The following is a 16,818-nucleotide window of genomic DNA, read 5'->3' as shown; positions in this document are numbered from 1 at the left end:
AAGCTCTTTATGAATTCTGGATACAAATCCTTTGTCAAATCTATGTGCTGTGAATATTTTCTCACATTGTGTCATTTGCCTTCTTCATTTTCTTAATGGTATGCTTTGAAGAGCAGGATTTTTTAAATATGGACAAGGTCCAGTTGCCAATTTTTTCCTTTTATAGTTTATGCTTTTGATACCATCTAAGAAATAATTGGCTACCCTGAGATTGCAAAGATGTTCTTCTGTATTTTCGTCTAAGCAGTTATTATAGTAATAGCTTTTACATTTAGGTCTATGATCAATTTCAAGTTAATTTTTTTGTATGGTTAGAGGTAAGGATTAAGAATTATTTTCCCCCACACACAGATAATCATTTGTTTATTCCAGCATCATTTGTCAAATGCACCATTCTTTTCCCTTTGAATTACCTCAGGACCTTTTTAAAGAAAATCAAATCACAGTATCTATGTGGGTCTCTTTCTGTACTCTCGAATCTCTTTCTTTGATTTCAATGTCTATCCTTATGCCAGTTTTAGACGTAGGTGAACATAGGAAGAAGTAAGTTTTAAGTTTGAAATTAAGAGCAAGATTAAATTCCAGGCCTATTTTAATACTTATCTCCATACTTCCATGTATGTGATAGATGTAATTAATCCATTATATTGGATTTTTGCTCTTACGTATTTCCAGGTGTATTTTACCCAGGGAATAATCTTAATTTTCAAGCGTAAGTTACATGTGATTAAGTTCCAAGAATATGGGTTAAGCAAGTACTGGATACCTTACTCAGACATTGTAAACCTTTCAGACAGAGGTGGAATTAAATTATCTCTAATGGCTTGGGTGTTTTATTCTGCAGCTCTCATGGATAGATAATGTATTTTAAGCAAAATAAGCTACTTGATAAGTGCTAGAGTTGGCTTTCACAGTCCTAGTTTATAAAGAGCTGGCAAAAATAACAGGATAAACAAAAACATGAATTCATTTTCTAAAATAATTATTAGAATTGCTAGTAATTTTAGTGGTTCAAGCTTGCTTTTCCCTTTCCCAGCTGACTTGGGGTCACTGATGCTAGTGAATGCTTATTAAGTAGAGGGTAAAATTAAGTAGAAAATTCCTCTGATATTTCACATTTTAGCTGTCACAAACCAGAAGCCTGAGCATAAATGGCTCTTGTAGAATGCCATTCGTGTGACTCCAAAGCCTTCTGCCTGCTTGTCTCCGACTGGGGACATTGTGAGAAGGCACGCGAAGTTTGTCTTGACTCATGCCATGTATTTGCTGTAGTCTGCTGCATGAGTTTTATTAGCCAACTCTTTAACGGAAATCATCTCCACCGGTTAGAGGAGATAGTTAAAAGTATTGAACTTTAAGAGTTTTAAAGGAAGCTGATCTTTTATCTTTGAATATTCTTTCTTTATGAGTTCAATAAAATGATGTATTAGTTATTTAACATATCCTGCAGTGCCTTTATGACCTACCTTTGGAAGTCACGTACTGTCACTTCCTTATTTTATTGGTCACCCAAGTCAGCCCTGTTTTACTGAGGGGACTACACAGGTTAAAACACATGGATCATTGCACCCCATCTTGGAAACTGCCTACAAAAGGTGACATTTATTTGTAATGTCACATTTAGTCCATAATGGTCTGACTGCTGAGGCTTTTCCCTCTTTTTTATATGTTTTTTGAATGAATAGAAGTCCATATTTTAATTTAGAACAGCTAAAATCAGGAAATATGTACAGTGGTAATCTATACCTTGGATTTTAGTATCTCGCATTTAGTTTTTAAAAGAGGTATAGATGTTTATTAAGACATGTATTTTCTGAATGTTCTTTATACTTTTTAAAATTTTCTGAGAATGAGTCTGAAATATAAAAGACTAATTGTGGACAGTGGCAAAATTAATGTCAGACAGTAGAATTTAAATAGAAGAAAACATTAAACAGCAGTGATAATTAGTATTTTATCAAGCAGTTACAGCAATCATTAATAACAAAACTTCACAATATAAAAGGGAAAATGGTTGGGAGTACAAGGAGAAATAGACAATTCCACAATCACAGAAATCCCTCACAGATGTACTGACTGACCAGACAATAAAAAAGGGGCAGCTATAGAAGATGAGAGTAACACAATTAGCAAATTAAATTGAAAGCTGGACAGAGAACTGTGAACTCAGAAAGCAAAACACAAATACTGCTCTTGGGAAATAACTGAGGGTGATATAACTTTATTAATAAAACTGAACAAGGAAAAAAACTATAGTTATTTAACATAAATACACAAGTCTTAAATAAAATATTAACAAGTCATATTCAGCAATCTTTTGAAAGAATAATCCAGTGTGTCCAAATAAGATTTATCCTTGGAATACAAAAGAGGAATTTAACATATAGTTAACATATAGTTATTGAGATTTTATAGTACTACTAAAATTAACTGAGCACTTGCTGTATTGCTAGACACCATTTCAAGGAGAAAATCAATTGATGATCTCTACAGATGTACAAAAAGCATATGATAAAAGTCAGCCTCTCTTCCTTATTTCCAAGGTTGGAAAGTCTTAGCCGCCTAAGAATAGAATGAAAGGCCCTTAATGTCGTAAGGTGTATCAAATGAGAACCCTAAGCAAGCAATAGTTAGCATAAAATATTGGACACCTTCCCATTAAAGTTAGGAAGAAGTGAGGATACCTGCCTTTCCTGCTACTGCTCAGCCTTGTTCTGCAGGTCCTAAACTAACGCACCAAGGAAAGAAAAAGGAGTGAAATTTATGAATATGAAGAGTTGACAAAATTTGTAGACAGTATGGTGGTCAACTATGATAATAACTGAGAAACCGTTCTTTGAGAAGAGTTCCATTGAAAAATCAACTTTTCTATGAATCAGAATTAATGAGAAAATGACATGAGGAAAGGGGTATTTTAATAAGAATCATAATCTGCCTAGGAATCATTATAACAAGAAAGGTAGAAGACTTACTCCAAAAAGGCAGTAAAAGCAAAAGAATATGAAAGGCTAAATGCAACCTGAAGAGGAAGACTACGTATCTTATAAAGGAGTCATATTGGCTTTTGACATTGTGTAAATTTCAAGTGTACATTTTTATATTTCAACTTCTGTATAGATTGTATCATGTTCACCACCAATAGTCTAGTTTTTATCCGTCGCCATACATGTGTGCCCCTTTACCCCTTTTGCCCTCCCAGCAGTGTATGCCCTCCCAGCAGTGTAGCTGTCTTTAGATGTGTGGTTTTATTTCTGGGCTCTCAGTTCTGTTCCATTGCTCTGTGTTTCTGTTTTTCTGCCAATACCATGCTGTTTTGATTACTATAGCTTTAGAGTATAATTTGAATTCACGGAGTTTGGTACCTCCAACTTTGTCCTTTTTTCTGAGGACTGTTTTGACTGTTTGAGATCTTTTATTGTTCTTTATAAATTTTAGGATTTTTTGATCTATTTCCGTGAAGAATGTCTTTGGGATTCTGATTGAGATTGTTATTGAATCTGCAGATTGCTTTAGGTAATATGGACATTTTAACTATGTTGATTCCAATTCATGAGCATGGAATATCTTTCCATTTCTTCCTGCCTTCTTTGATTTCTTTCAGTAATGTCTTACAGTTTTCAGTGTTTAGGTCTTTCACTTGCTTGGTTACGTTTATTCCTGGGGGTATTATTCTTTTTGTTGCACTTGTAAATGGAATTGTGTTATGACTTCTCTTTCTGCTAGTTTATTATTAGTGTAGAGAAATGCAACTGATTTTTTGCTGGATTCCTTAGGGTTTTCTATATATAGAATCATACCATCCACAAATAGTGACAGTTTCACGTCTTCCTTTCCAATTTGGATCCCTTTTATTTCTTTTTCTTGCCCAATTGCTCTGGCTAAGACTTCCACTATTATGTTGAATTAGAGTGGTGAGAGTGGGCATCCTTGCCTTGTTCCTGTTCTCAGAAGAATGACTTTTGTTCTTTTTTCCATTGAGTATGTTGTTGGCTGTGGGTTTGTCATATATGGCCTTTATTATGTTGAGGTACTTTCCTTCTATATCCATTTTGTTTAGCATTTTTATCATAAATAAATGTTGGATCTTATCAAATGCTTTCTCCGTGACTATTGAGATGATCATGTGATTTTTTATTCTTTTTGTTAATGTGGTATATCACATTGATTGATTTGCAGATGTTGAACCATCCCTGCTTCCCTGGAATAAATCCCATGTGATTGCAGTTTATGAGCCTTTTAATGTATTGTTGTATTTGATTTGCTAGCGTTTTGTTGAAGATTTTTACGTCTGTGTTCGTCAGCAATATTGGCCTGTAATTTAACTTTTTTGTGTTGTCCTTGTCTTGTTTTGGTATCAGGGTATTGTTGGCCTTGTAAAATGAGTTAGGAAGAGTCCTGTCCCCTTTAATTTTTTAGAAGAGTTTGAGAAGGATAGAAGTTAAATCTTCTTTGAATGTTTGGTAAAATTCACTAGAGAAGCCATCTGATCCTGGACTTTTTGGTTTTTGTGAGGTTTTTGATACTGTTTCAATCTCTTTGCTTGTGATTGGTCTATTCAGATTATCTGTTTCTTCTTGATTCAGTTTTGGGAGGTTGTATAATTCTAAGAATTTATCCATTTCTTCTAGGTTATCCAGTTTGTTGGTGTATAACTTTTCATAGTATTCTCTTATAATCCCTTGTATTTCTGTGGTGTCTATTGTAATTTCTCCTCTTTCATTGCTGATTTTATTTATTTGGGCCTTCTCTCTTTTTGTCTTAGTGAATCTGGCTAAGGCTTTGTCAATTTTGTCTGTCTTCTCAAAGAATCAGCTCTTAGTTTCATTGATCCTTTCTACTATTTTTTTGTTTCTATTTCATTTATTTCTGCTCTGATTTTTATTATTCCCTTCTTCTACTGACTGGGCTTTGTTTGTTCTTCTAATTCTTTTAAGTATAGAGTAAACTTGTTTGAGATTTTTCTTGTTTGTTGCGGTAGGCCTGTATTGCTATAAATTTCCCTCTTAGTACCACTTTTGCTGTATCCCATTGTTTGAGTATGTTGTCTTTCATTTTTAGTTGTCTCTTGGTACTTTTTGATTTCTCCTTTGATGTCTTCATTATTCAGCAGTTGTTCTGTAGCATGTTGCTTAGTCTCCACATATCTGTGACTTTCCCAGGCTTGTTCTTGTAGTTGATTTCTGGTTTCATAGCATTTTGGTCAGAAAAGATACTTGATATGATTTCAGTCTTCTTAAATTTATTGAGGCTTACTTTGTTTCCCAACATGTGGTTTATCTTTGAGAATGTTCCATGTGCACTTGAGAAGTTATTTTTTTTGTCACCTATAAATTCAGTGAAATCCCAGTTAACATCTGCAAAAGGTTGGTTTTCTCTGAAACTTGAGAACGTGATCCCAAAATTCATCTGGAATAAAAATTGCACAAGATTAGGCAAAACTCTTTTTTTTTTTTTTTTTTGAGGAAGATTAGCCCTGAGCTAACGTCTGCTGCCAGTCCCCCTCTTTTCTCCTGAGGAAGACTGGTCCTGAGCCTAACATCCATGCCTACCTTCCTCTACTTTGTATGTGGGACAGCTGCCACAGCATGGCTTGATGAGCGGTGCCATGTCCGCACCCGGGATCTGAACCGGTGAACCCTGGGCCACCAAAGTGGAACATGCAAGCTTAACCACTGTGCCACCAAGCTGGCCCCAGGCAAAACTATTTTTTGAAGGACAGGTTTTGGGGTGGGAAAGCCCAGAAAGAGGGGAAGGAATTTGTCCTAATACCAAAACATACCTTAAAACTAAAATTATTTTTAACATGTATGGACAAATAGCTCATTTGAACAAAATAGAATCCAGAAACAGATAAATATAAAAAGAGATATTTGGGATATGATAAATTTGCCATTTCTAACCAAACTGAATTAAAATACTTGCTTCTTCATTTGTGGGAATGGGAGGAGAGTATTAGGGGACTTTAGTTCCATACATCATATCTAATACAAAATCAAATTCAAGTTAGATGTAAGCACAAATGTATAAAAATAGTAGAAGAAAACAGTATTTTGATAAGATTGATATGAGGAAGGGCTTTTTTTCAAGCCTGTTCATAAACCACAAAGGCAAAGACTGATAGATTTAACCACATAAAAACTAATAAAATATCTATATGGTGAAATTTCATAAGTTAAAAGAGAAAAGATAAAGACATCAAGAGAAATTATTCACATGTAAGAGAATTGAAACCATAATATATAAAGATCACCAATAAATCAGTACAAAAAGAATTGAATAGAAATACGTGGAAGGAGTATGATTACACAAAAAGCACAGAAGAAAAGTCACCGATATCTTATAAACATAAAAAAATGTTTTTTTCCTCCTATTGGTCACGGAAGTACAAATTAAAATAATGCGATACCATCTTCAGCCCAACAGATGGGCAAAAGAAAAAAAATGTGTGTTGAGGATAGAGAGAATGGATATTCATAGACTGTTGTGAAGTTAAATAGTTAAAATGAAAGGCAGTTTGCCAGTATCTGTCAAATAGAAAATTTTTACAAGTGTGATGAAGGAAGTGCATGTCTAGAAAGTTGCTTCAGAAAACTTGGCTTTTGTGCTCAAGACAGAAATCATGTTCCATTACAAAATTGCATGTAATCTGTCTCCATTCATATTGTAATAGAACACTACTGTGGAATTCTCTGTAGCTTTAATCTGTGTATGCTAAGATGGAAAATCTCTAAGGAATTAATAGCAGAATTCCTAAAGTGTGATCCCATTTATGTTTACCACTAATACTAGTGTATAGCTGGGCATGTTTATGTACATGCATGTAAATGTGTGTATTTGTATTCATGTGTGTGTATATGTAGATTTATAGGAAAAAGCGTAGAAGGATTCATATTGAATTGTAATAGTTACCTCTAGGAATGATCTGTAATTGTAAAATTTACCTGAGAAGATATTTCTGATTCTTTGACTATGATTAAACAATAAGATATGTAAATAAGTCATTTTTAGCATGTAGATAGTTACAGACAACATTCTATTAATTGACAGCAGCTATTTAGTTTGCTGGGACTAACATTTATAGTTTTGAGATGTCTAAAGTAGGGAAACATAAGCAGAGATCGTTTGAAGCAAAGGAATGTGTGTTGTCATCACTAAAATTCACATTTTTCCCAATCCTCACTTACCTGACAGTCCTTTAGAAAAACCTAAACTCTTGTTGAGACTCTTGTGAAAGAGAGAATGACTTTCTCCAGATCACTTGCAGAATCTGAATATCACCATGCTCATGCCCATTCTTCCTGAGCTGCTTTTGAGAAACAGCTTTGTATGTTGAATCAAAGCAGTGTATCCTAACGTGAAGACTTGTTGCGTTGTACATCGCTGTAGAAGTGTAGGGACTAAATCATATACGTGTCCCATTGACATGAGAGGAGTATAATAAATTAAAAAATTATACATTCATTCATTTCCGAACTGCTTCCCCCCCCCAGTATTGCATTTGATTCATACCATACAGATTTCTTAATTGCTTTTCATGTTTAGTATTAATTACCAGGTATTTAATTTTTTTTTTTTCCATTTGGTCCTACTAGCGGTAAATGTGGTCAACTTGGTTGTAAATTTTGATTGTGTGATAGGAGGCCTCAGCTCAGGCTTTCTTTGCTTCGTTCTGTGAAAGAAGTTGCTAAGCAAGCATAGCGTGGGTAACCTTGGAGGGAAGATTGTGGAGTATTTCTAAAATTAGGAATCATATGTCGGTTAACACTTTATTTTTACCTAAATAGTAACACAAGTGCCTAATAATTTCTGCTGGATGACATTTTTAGACTAGGCCTCTATGTCCTAAAACAAGTATGTGTGTCTTTAATATTTTGTAATTTGAATAACATTTTTCTCTAGTTTGTTCAAATAAGTGAGGTTTTAGTGATAATCAGAGAATTCTTTGTTATGAATAGTTTCTTTAATGGAATAACTTACTGCTTGGTCAGTTTTACTTACTAATTAATCTACTTTAATCTTTCAAAAAGTGTGATTATATCAATCTGATGAAATTTCAGGAAATTCAACAAGAGACAGACATCCCCGAAAGAGAGCTTGTTAGAGCCCTGCAGTCCCTCGCCTGCGGGAAGCCCACGCAGCGGGTCCTCACCAAAGAGCCCAAGTCCAAGGAGATTGAGAACGGCCACGTGTTCACCGTCAACGACCAGTTCACGTCCAAACTGCACAGAGTCAAGATTCAGACAGGTATCTGGAATTAGGTGTTTCCTCTTCAAAAAATTATATTTTTTTCTCTTAAAAAAAAATTCTTATCTGTTGGCTTTCTATATTATAATGCTTTTCTGCTGCTGCATGACACAGAGGCTTAAGAAATAAAGCAGCTTTTATTGATAGATGTTCCCGTCAAAATACAGTTGAATCTAAGTACAGTAAGCCTTTAAAAAAGTAATTCATAATGTGAACAAGGTACTTATTTCCGTATGGTTTCTGACCAGTGAAATACAACTTTTGAACATGGTAGTACTTATAAAAATAATTGTTTTTAACTGGTTGAGTTAAACTATTAGTGGACATCTATTTTTAAACCTGATTTACAGATTTCTCAAAATTGGGAGTTATCTATCTAAAGTTTGATCTTCAGATGCAGGTGTTTATGTTTTGATACATATTTTTAAAATTTCAAAACCATAAAACCCATATTATCTCTCTAACTTAAAAACATGAAAATGACCCTCTTGTCAATAGTTTTTAGTAAGGCTTTATTTTTAAGTTGATAATGAGCATCCTATTTATTGTATATTTAACATAATGTAAGATGTCTTTCTTCTGTGTATTTAAGGGGGGAAAAGGCACTCCATCTTTGTGGATGTTTAAAACTCGAACGGAGTTGGCCAACTGGTTTCAAAACTAGTGTTAGGTGAGCTTCCCAGTACTAATTCATCCATTAGAGCTCATGTGTCTAGCATGCTATCTAGACATAATTATATCTATTAAATTATATATTAAATGATCTCTCTGGGATTTTAAAATAAGGTAAATTTTTTAAATGACTTCAATTTTCTGATTTAAAAAAATTGTATTTATATTATACATTAATAAAAAATAGTCTCCTTAAAATTATTTTAATGGTAAATACACAATTGATTGCCAAAGTACGCTGATTCAAGAACTTTGTATACATATTGTTTTCCTTTCTGACCCTGATTGTATGTGGATGCCTTGCGAAGCAGGGTGGTGTCTCTGTTACTGGCCTTGACGACTTCGTCCACTAGTCGCAAACTGTAGCACTATATCTTCATCACCAAAATTGGCCCCCATGTCTTGGGGACACAGATATATTTTAAAAGTAAGACAGAACTGTGTTACGAGTCATGGAATAAAATATCTTTTTTCCCCTGGTGCAAGGCATATAATTTTATAGTTTTGGGCAGATACGGATTTTGGATTTCAGGACTTGTTTGTATCCTAGATTTGGAGGAAAATGTATGGTATGTAATTTATATCTGAATTATTGAGCCTCACTCTACTTTACCCTAAATAAGCGACTCTTTTTGTAATCTCACAGCCCGTCATGTATGGCAATAATATTGTCAGATATTATTGTTATTATTATATAAAAAATGGTCTTCTGTTCATAGATTTTTAATTTTTGGTGTTAAATGTGTGTTTATAGTATTTTAGATCTGATTAGAATAGGAATATAGTTATATACGATGAAGAATTTGACTAGATTGATCTCCTAAGGTATTTTTGGGCTATAAAATTCTGTAATGAAATGATTTTTTTCATTTTGGAGTGGTACCTAGGTTACGTTGGTTCTTACTGATATTTTGTATTAGTTAAAATTTTCTCGCTGGGGATAAGTATTGTGACCATGTAGGTTTTCTTAAGTTGTCAAAATACATGTTTACCTTTTTTAGAAAGTACTCAGGCTCATAATCAAATACTCAGAGACTCTGATATTGCCTATTTATTCTGCTTTTACTATCGTCAGTAAATAAAGGTCAAGCAAAGAAGTTAAAAGTATTACTTGAAGAACGAAACCTTTGAAAAGAATGAGATTCATCGTAATTCACAGCAATTTCCATAGTTGACAGTCTTCCTCACCACTTCCCCCACCCCCCCAACCCCCCACCCCAATACACACAGCTAGATACATATGTACCCACTTAGACAAGCAGACACCTCTGTTGTGTGCTCTTCCTAAGTGCAAAGTATTGTGTACTAGGCTCAGGGAGTGAGCTCCTGCCCTCACACTTTTAAAAACATCGTAATTCAGTGTGTATCACCACTGTCTTCTCATTTATCTTGAAGTATCCCTATTTAGGTGACCAAATCTAAATGAACCAAATAGATTGTTTAAAAATTTCTATTTTTCCTCTAACTTTTTATTTTAAATATTTTCAAATCCACATAAGGTGAAAAACACTATAATGGACATCAGTATAGCCATCACCTGTGTTTACGAGTCATTAAAATTTTGCCACATTTGCTCAGGCGCCCTTGTCCCTGCCTTCCTTCTCTCCTCCATATATGTATATATTTGCCACAGCATTTTAAATTAATTTGCAAACATCATAACACTTACCCCCTGAATCTTCAGCATATCTCTGTCTCCTTAGAATAAGACATTTTCTCACATAATTGTAATAGTGTATCACATGCAAGAAAACTAATAATTCCATACATCTATACACCACCCATATTTGCATGTCTGCAGTTGTCTCAAAAATGCCTTTCATGCCTTACTTTTAGGCAAAGATTCAATCAAGATTTCGACATTACATTGACTTTTATGTCCCTTTAGTTCTATTTAATCTAACCTAGTGCCTCTGTCCTTTTTTTTTTAATGACATTGACTTTTTTGAGGAAGAGCATTATTCTTCGTAGTGGACCCTTTTAATCTAAGTGTAGTCTTTTTTTTGTTAAGATTATTGATTATCTTTAACTTGGGAAATGACACTGAATACAGAATCCTTAACTGAGGGATTCTAGAGACAGCTGAATGGATATGCACACCAGAATGATCTTTTAAATTGTGCAGTTTGCTGTCTCGTAGGTGTGTCCGTGCCTGAGTGAGGAGTGTCCCATGTGGTTCTTTGTAATTTTCCAATTTCCACCTCCAGAAACTTCATATCTATCTCCTATTGATGACCAAATAAACAAAACATCAGTTACTACTTTTCTTTCTCTGCTACTTCAATTACAGCAAAGTTGTAGGAGAAAAGGCCTTCTGTATTTAATCCCTTAGCAGTTGCTTGAAGACCATAGGGAATAAGAGAGTAAGACTTCTCCTAAGATTGGAATATAGTCTGCATTAATGGTAATGAGATCGTGACATGAAAAATTAATAGGATATATGACAAGAAATCTTTAGATAATTGGGGAGAGCTGCAAATGAATTACTTAATTGTTATGGGGTTCCTTTAACTGACATTCTAGTGATACTTTTTGATTATGAGATAACTAAATCTTGGCAGTACATACTCCTTCCTTCTCTTAAAGCCTTAGAGATTACAGCCACATTTTGAGTTAGTAAGACATCAGGTGTTCTCCTGAGATACTTTTGGTGATGTTTAACTTGGAGTCATGGCAGTAAAATGCTAGTTGACCTCTGGAAGTCACAAACAATGAAAATTTATTTACTGATAATTTTACTACTGAAGGTACTCCAGCTTTCATTTTTCTTCCAGGAAAGGAATCAATGTATTCTATAAAAGTAAAATTGGTTTTATTATCTCTATAAAATTAAATTCCTAATATTTAAAAAGGAATAATTTAGAATTTTTTAAATACTTATTAAAGTAAAGATTAAATTAGGCACTTTTTGAATGTTTAATTAATAGGTATATGTTTATACTTGGGTTGAAATTGTTTTTTCTCTGTGGATAATACTAAATTATATGAAATTTATTTATAAACCACAGTCTTTCATTACATTTGAAATTACATGGTAACTACCTGGTAAATTCTCTTTATTTCTCTTTTAGTTGCTGCCAAACAAGGTGAATCTGACCCAGAAAGGAAAGAAACAAGGCAGAAAGTAGATGACGACAGAAAACATGAGATAGAAGCTGCTATAGTGCGGATAATGAAATCTAGAAAGAAGATGCAGCACAACGTGTTAGTAGCAGAGGTGAGGACACTTCAAGACTGGATTAATGTAGAAAAAGCAGAATAACGTTAACAGTTTAAATTTAGGGGAGTATTGTATTCAACTGATTTAAAATATAATTTTAAAATTAGGAAATTATAATGAGATAACACATTATGAAAAGCATGGCACTTGATAATTAAACATAGCAATATGTCAAAATATCTGCACAATTTAAGAACTAATATGTTTGTAATGAAATAAAAATAGAATATTATCACATGAAGAATAAAGAAAAAATTTTCGCTGGTATTTAATACTTTTGCGTAAAAAACTACCTTTATTTCTAAATGTTGGTAACTGTTACCACTTATTGAGTGCTTACGTATCACAAAGTAAGAAACTAAGGAGAGGAAGACCTGGTGAGAGGCCATTGAAGTGGTAAGTGAGAGATCATTAGGGCTGAATGAAGTATTCGTGGAGGATGGAGAGCTGAATGAAGACAGGCAAGAAGTAGGATTGACAGGGTTTATTGACTGATCTTGGGAAATGGGAGAGAGGAGTTGAGGATCACTCTGGGGTTTCTGGCTTGAATGGCTGGTCAGGAATCAGTCCCTTTAACCGTAAAGGGAGGGGCAGTGTGCTGCTGTGTTCCACATGTCAGTTAATACCATTCTCTACCAGTTGACTTTATGTCACATGGTAAAGGAGGAAAATTATTAGGAGTGACTGGTCAGTAATTTCAGAAATCGGGAAAAAAGCAAATCAAATAAACACTTAAGACATATTTGCAGTTAAGTGGCTGGTTTGTTTCCCCAGACATTTTCATTGGACTGATAAGAGTGAACATTGAATGGCAGTGCCTTGAGAAGTAAATGGAAGTGAAACTGTTGAGTGGCTTGTCCTTTGAGATCTTGGCTCTTGGGAAGGGCAGAGAGAGCAATACTAGTAGAGGATTAAGTTGTGAGTTGAGGGGTTCTGGATTTTGCTTTTCTCGATAGAAGATATTCAGCATGTTTATATCCTAAGGATAAGGAAGAAATGCTTAAAAACAAAAGGGGAAAAAAATGGGACAAGGGGCCAGCCCTGTGGCATAGTGGTTAAGTTCAGTGTGCTCTGCTTTGGCAGCCCAGGTTTGTAAGTTCAGTTCTTGGGCACAGACCTACACTACTCCTCAGCCATCCTGTGGCACCATGCCACATATAAAATGGAGGAACATTGGCACAGATGTTAGCTCAGGGTTAATCTTCCTTAAGCACACACACAAAAAAAGGAAGATTGGCAACAGATGTTAGTTCAGAGCTCATCTTCCTCAGCAAAAAAGAGAAAGAAAAAAATATATATATATGGAAGAAGAGGGTAATTGGTTTACTAAAGTCTAGAAGAGGAAAGGCGAGAGGATTATATAGAGAACACAGTGGTAGATGTGTTAACAGGGGTGTTACTGAATATGCCTCTTCCTGGGAGCCCAGGGCAGGGTACAGGGTGTGTGCTAACCAAGGATGGATAGAAGTGTGCATAAATGTATATATGTAAGGTGGTGGGAGCTTGAGGAATTTCAAACTGAAATGGCCTCTTTCCCTATGTAAAACAGGACGTGAGGTTACAGTGTTCAGCAACTTATTGAACTCTAATACTATAAATTGGTATTATCAGTCTATACCAGAGATAGGCAGACTTCTTTTTTTTTTTTTCTAAGGAAGATTTGCTCTGAGCTAACATCTGTGCCAGTCTTCCTCTGTGTTTTAGTATGTGGGCCACCAGCACAGCATGGCCACTAACAGACTTGCTGTAGGTCTGTGCCTGGGGAACCAAACCCTGGGCCACTGAAGCGAAGCATGCCAAACTTAACCACTAGGTCACCAGGGCTGACCCCAAACTTTGTCTTTTTTTAATGGCCAGTTGTAGCATGAAGACAGCCATAGATGACAAATGAGTATGGCTGTGTCCCAGTAGGGATTTTTAGAAAACAAGCACTGGGCTCTAGTTTCTTGACTTCTGGTCTATACAAAAGGTGTAAAAACTATAACTTTATTCAGCAAGGAGCTGAGGAGCACATTTTGAACGATAACATAGATGTAGAGTGGCTGTTGATGGATTCGAACCAAAGGAGTGAGGGCGTTGAGCGTCCTGGTGAGGGTGCAGCAGAAGCGGCCTTGTATGCACTCTAGACCCTGTCAAGAAGGAGGTGTGGTCATAAGTCAGTTACAGCTTAGAAGAAAGGGGCAGAGGGGCAGAGAGGTCTCAGCGGGTTGAGAACGAGTTAGTTGACAGTGGAGTGATCCTACTAGGAGGGTGCTAGATTTTAGTTGGAGAGTGAAGGGCTGAGGTTTCAGATTTCAAAAAATTATCAGTCCGTTGTGGCCTCGAGAAATGAACTGATCCAACAGGAATAAAAGAAAAACTGGCTGATGGATGGATGGTCTGCAAGAGAGGCAGGTGGATTAGTGGGAAAAGCATGGACGTTGAGGCAGAAAGGTTTAGATTCTCATCTCTAAGTGCTCACTCTGTTTACTCCGTGTTCATGTCAGTTTTCCTCTGTGGCTTATTTTCCTCATTGGTAAAATGAGATAACCTACTTCACAGGGTTAAGAGCATTAAATAAATTAATATATACAAAATGACTGCTATGTAGTGCATAGTCAGACTTTGACTTTTATTTTTATTTTTTTATTTCTATTATTTATAGTTTTATTATTACTGATATCACAATACCTGGAATCCTAACAGAAGTTGGAGGAAAGAATAATAAGAGCATTTCTGTGGACCAGGCATTATTCTAAAGCATCACATCTGTTAACTCATTTAATATGCACAGCACCGCATGAGGCTCAGTAGCTTTCCCTGGGTCCTAGAGCTAATAAGTGGGAGAGCTGGGCTTTGAATCCACGCAGTCCCAGCCCAGAGTCTGTGCTCTTAAACGTAAACTTAGGGAATTTGTGCTACCCCAATTCTGTGAATTGGGAGAGTAACCCAGAAGTCAGTAGATTATAGCGTCAAAATGGTTAAACTGTAGAGTGGTGTACATTCATATTAATATATTCCAACTGATTCAACTACACCTTAACGTTCACAGTCTGATGTGAGGATGTATGTTCTAACCATACGTTATGTTTTCAAATAAAGCCTTTTTTAATTTTCTATTTTTTATTTATTTTATTTTATTTTTTTAAAGATTTTATTTTTTCCTTTCTCCCCAAAGCCCCCCGGTACATAGTTGTATATTCTTCGTTGTGGGTCCTTCTAGTTGTGGTATGTGGGACGGCGCCTCAGCGTGGTGTGATGAGCAGTGCATGTCCGCGCCCAGGATTCAAACCAACGAAACACTGGGCCGCCTGCAGCGGAGCGCGCAAACCTAACCACTCGGCCACGGGGCCAGCCCCCTTTAATTTTCTCTTTTTAACTTTGGTAATCAAATTACCGAAGTTTAATCTGAGTCTTAAAATGACACATCAGTTGGATTCAGAGATGATAATTTCTGCGTGTTTGTATGGAAATGCTATATGTTTTAAGTTTTCTGGTAGGAATTAATTTTCTCACCTTCTCTTTTAGGTAACTCAACAGTTGAAGGCTCGATTCTTACCAAGTCCAGTTGTTATTAAGAAACGTATTGAAGGACTTATTGAGAGAGAATATTTGGCACGAACACCTGAGGATCGCAAAGTATACACATATGTAGCATAAAATGCGCTCAGAAATTTGATTTATTCTTGGACTGTACTCTTCGCATGGACTGGGAAGTTCTTTTAAATCATTCAATATTAAGACGACCATCTCTTCTATTAAATTACAGTACATGTTCTAGACCATTCAGATCCAGCCTTTACTCCCTTTGAGAGTTTTCACCATCAGTTGATTGAGCTTCAGGCTTTACAACGTTTAACCCTGTAGAGATCATCTTTACAGCTCCTCAGAAAAATGTGAATGTGCCGCGTTTTGTTTTCAATACTGTATGAAAACAGGAAAAAAATAAAACAAAAATTTAGAAAATACAGCTCATTAAAATAAAATTGTTGGATTTCATTTCCCCAGGCCTTCAGTGTTGATGTAAATGTGTTTTGTAGTGTTGCTTAGCACTTTGCGCATTGTATAAGTTGGGTAACAAAAATGGTAAAAGAAATGACACAGTTCCCAGTTATCTCGCTCTGCTTAAGACATTTCTTTAGCTCGTCTTGTTTAATTTAAAGGTTTGATGAATATGCAAAGACCGAAGCATACAATTTGAGCATGCTTTATTCTACCACTTGCACTTACTAATCTCATATATGACCAGGAACTTTTGTTTTGGGCTCAATACATTCCCGGATTTGGTTTTTCCCTGTTGTAATTTGAGATTTCCCAAATTAAGTCTTATAATGATTAGGCTTTGTTCTGCATTATCTCTAGAGAAAGAAAATATTTTAGTATGTATAAATTGTACAATAATCTTTTGCTGTCGTACTCACTGCTGATAGTGGATTGTATAGGGCAGTGTTTATATTTCATTTATTGTAGACAAAAGTAAATGAATTTAGTATACACATACCCACTAATTCAGTATGTCAGAGCACAAAGTTGGCAACTGGTTATATTTAATTCAGCCCCTTAGAAAAGCACATGCAGCCTACACTTTGTTTATAAATATCTTAGGTTCCCCCTCTCTTAAATATATATTTTGGTGAAGCTGGGGTGCACTATCAATTTTCTGTTTCAAAATGCATTCTAAAGATGCAATAAATATGATTACC

At 35.3% G+C, this 16,818-nt stretch overlaps 1 protein-coding gene across 3 annotated transcripts in view; it reads left to right on the top strand.

Moving 5' to 3' along the window:
- The window catches only part of CUL3 (cullin 3), a 91,479-nt gene extending 75,361 nt beyond the window's left edge, over nt 1-16,118 (top strand). For all 3 annotated transcript variants that reach the window (XM_070619956.1, XM_070619957.1, XM_070619958.1), the window contains 3 exons: nt 8,058-8,244; nt 11,988-12,133; nt 15,644-16,118. In XM_070619956.1, coding sequence (XP_070476057.1) covers nt 8,058-8,244; nt 11,988-12,133; nt 15,644-15,775 — 465 coding nt within the window. In that variant the 3' untranslated portion in view covers nt 15,776-16,118. The remainder of the gene's footprint in view (nt 1-8,057; nt 8,245-11,987; nt 12,134-15,643) is intronic.
- The last annotated feature ends 700 nt before the right edge of the window (nt 16,119-16,818 follow it).

The sequence above is a fragment of the Equus przewalskii genome, chromosome 5, assembly GCF_037783145.1.
Source record: "Equus przewalskii isolate Varuska chromosome 5, EquPr2, whole genome shotgun sequence".
Lineage (NCBI taxonomy): Eukaryota > Metazoa > Chordata > Mammalia > Perissodactyla > Equidae > Equus > Equus przewalskii.
This window is presented reverse-complemented; position numbering and strand designations above follow the sequence as displayed.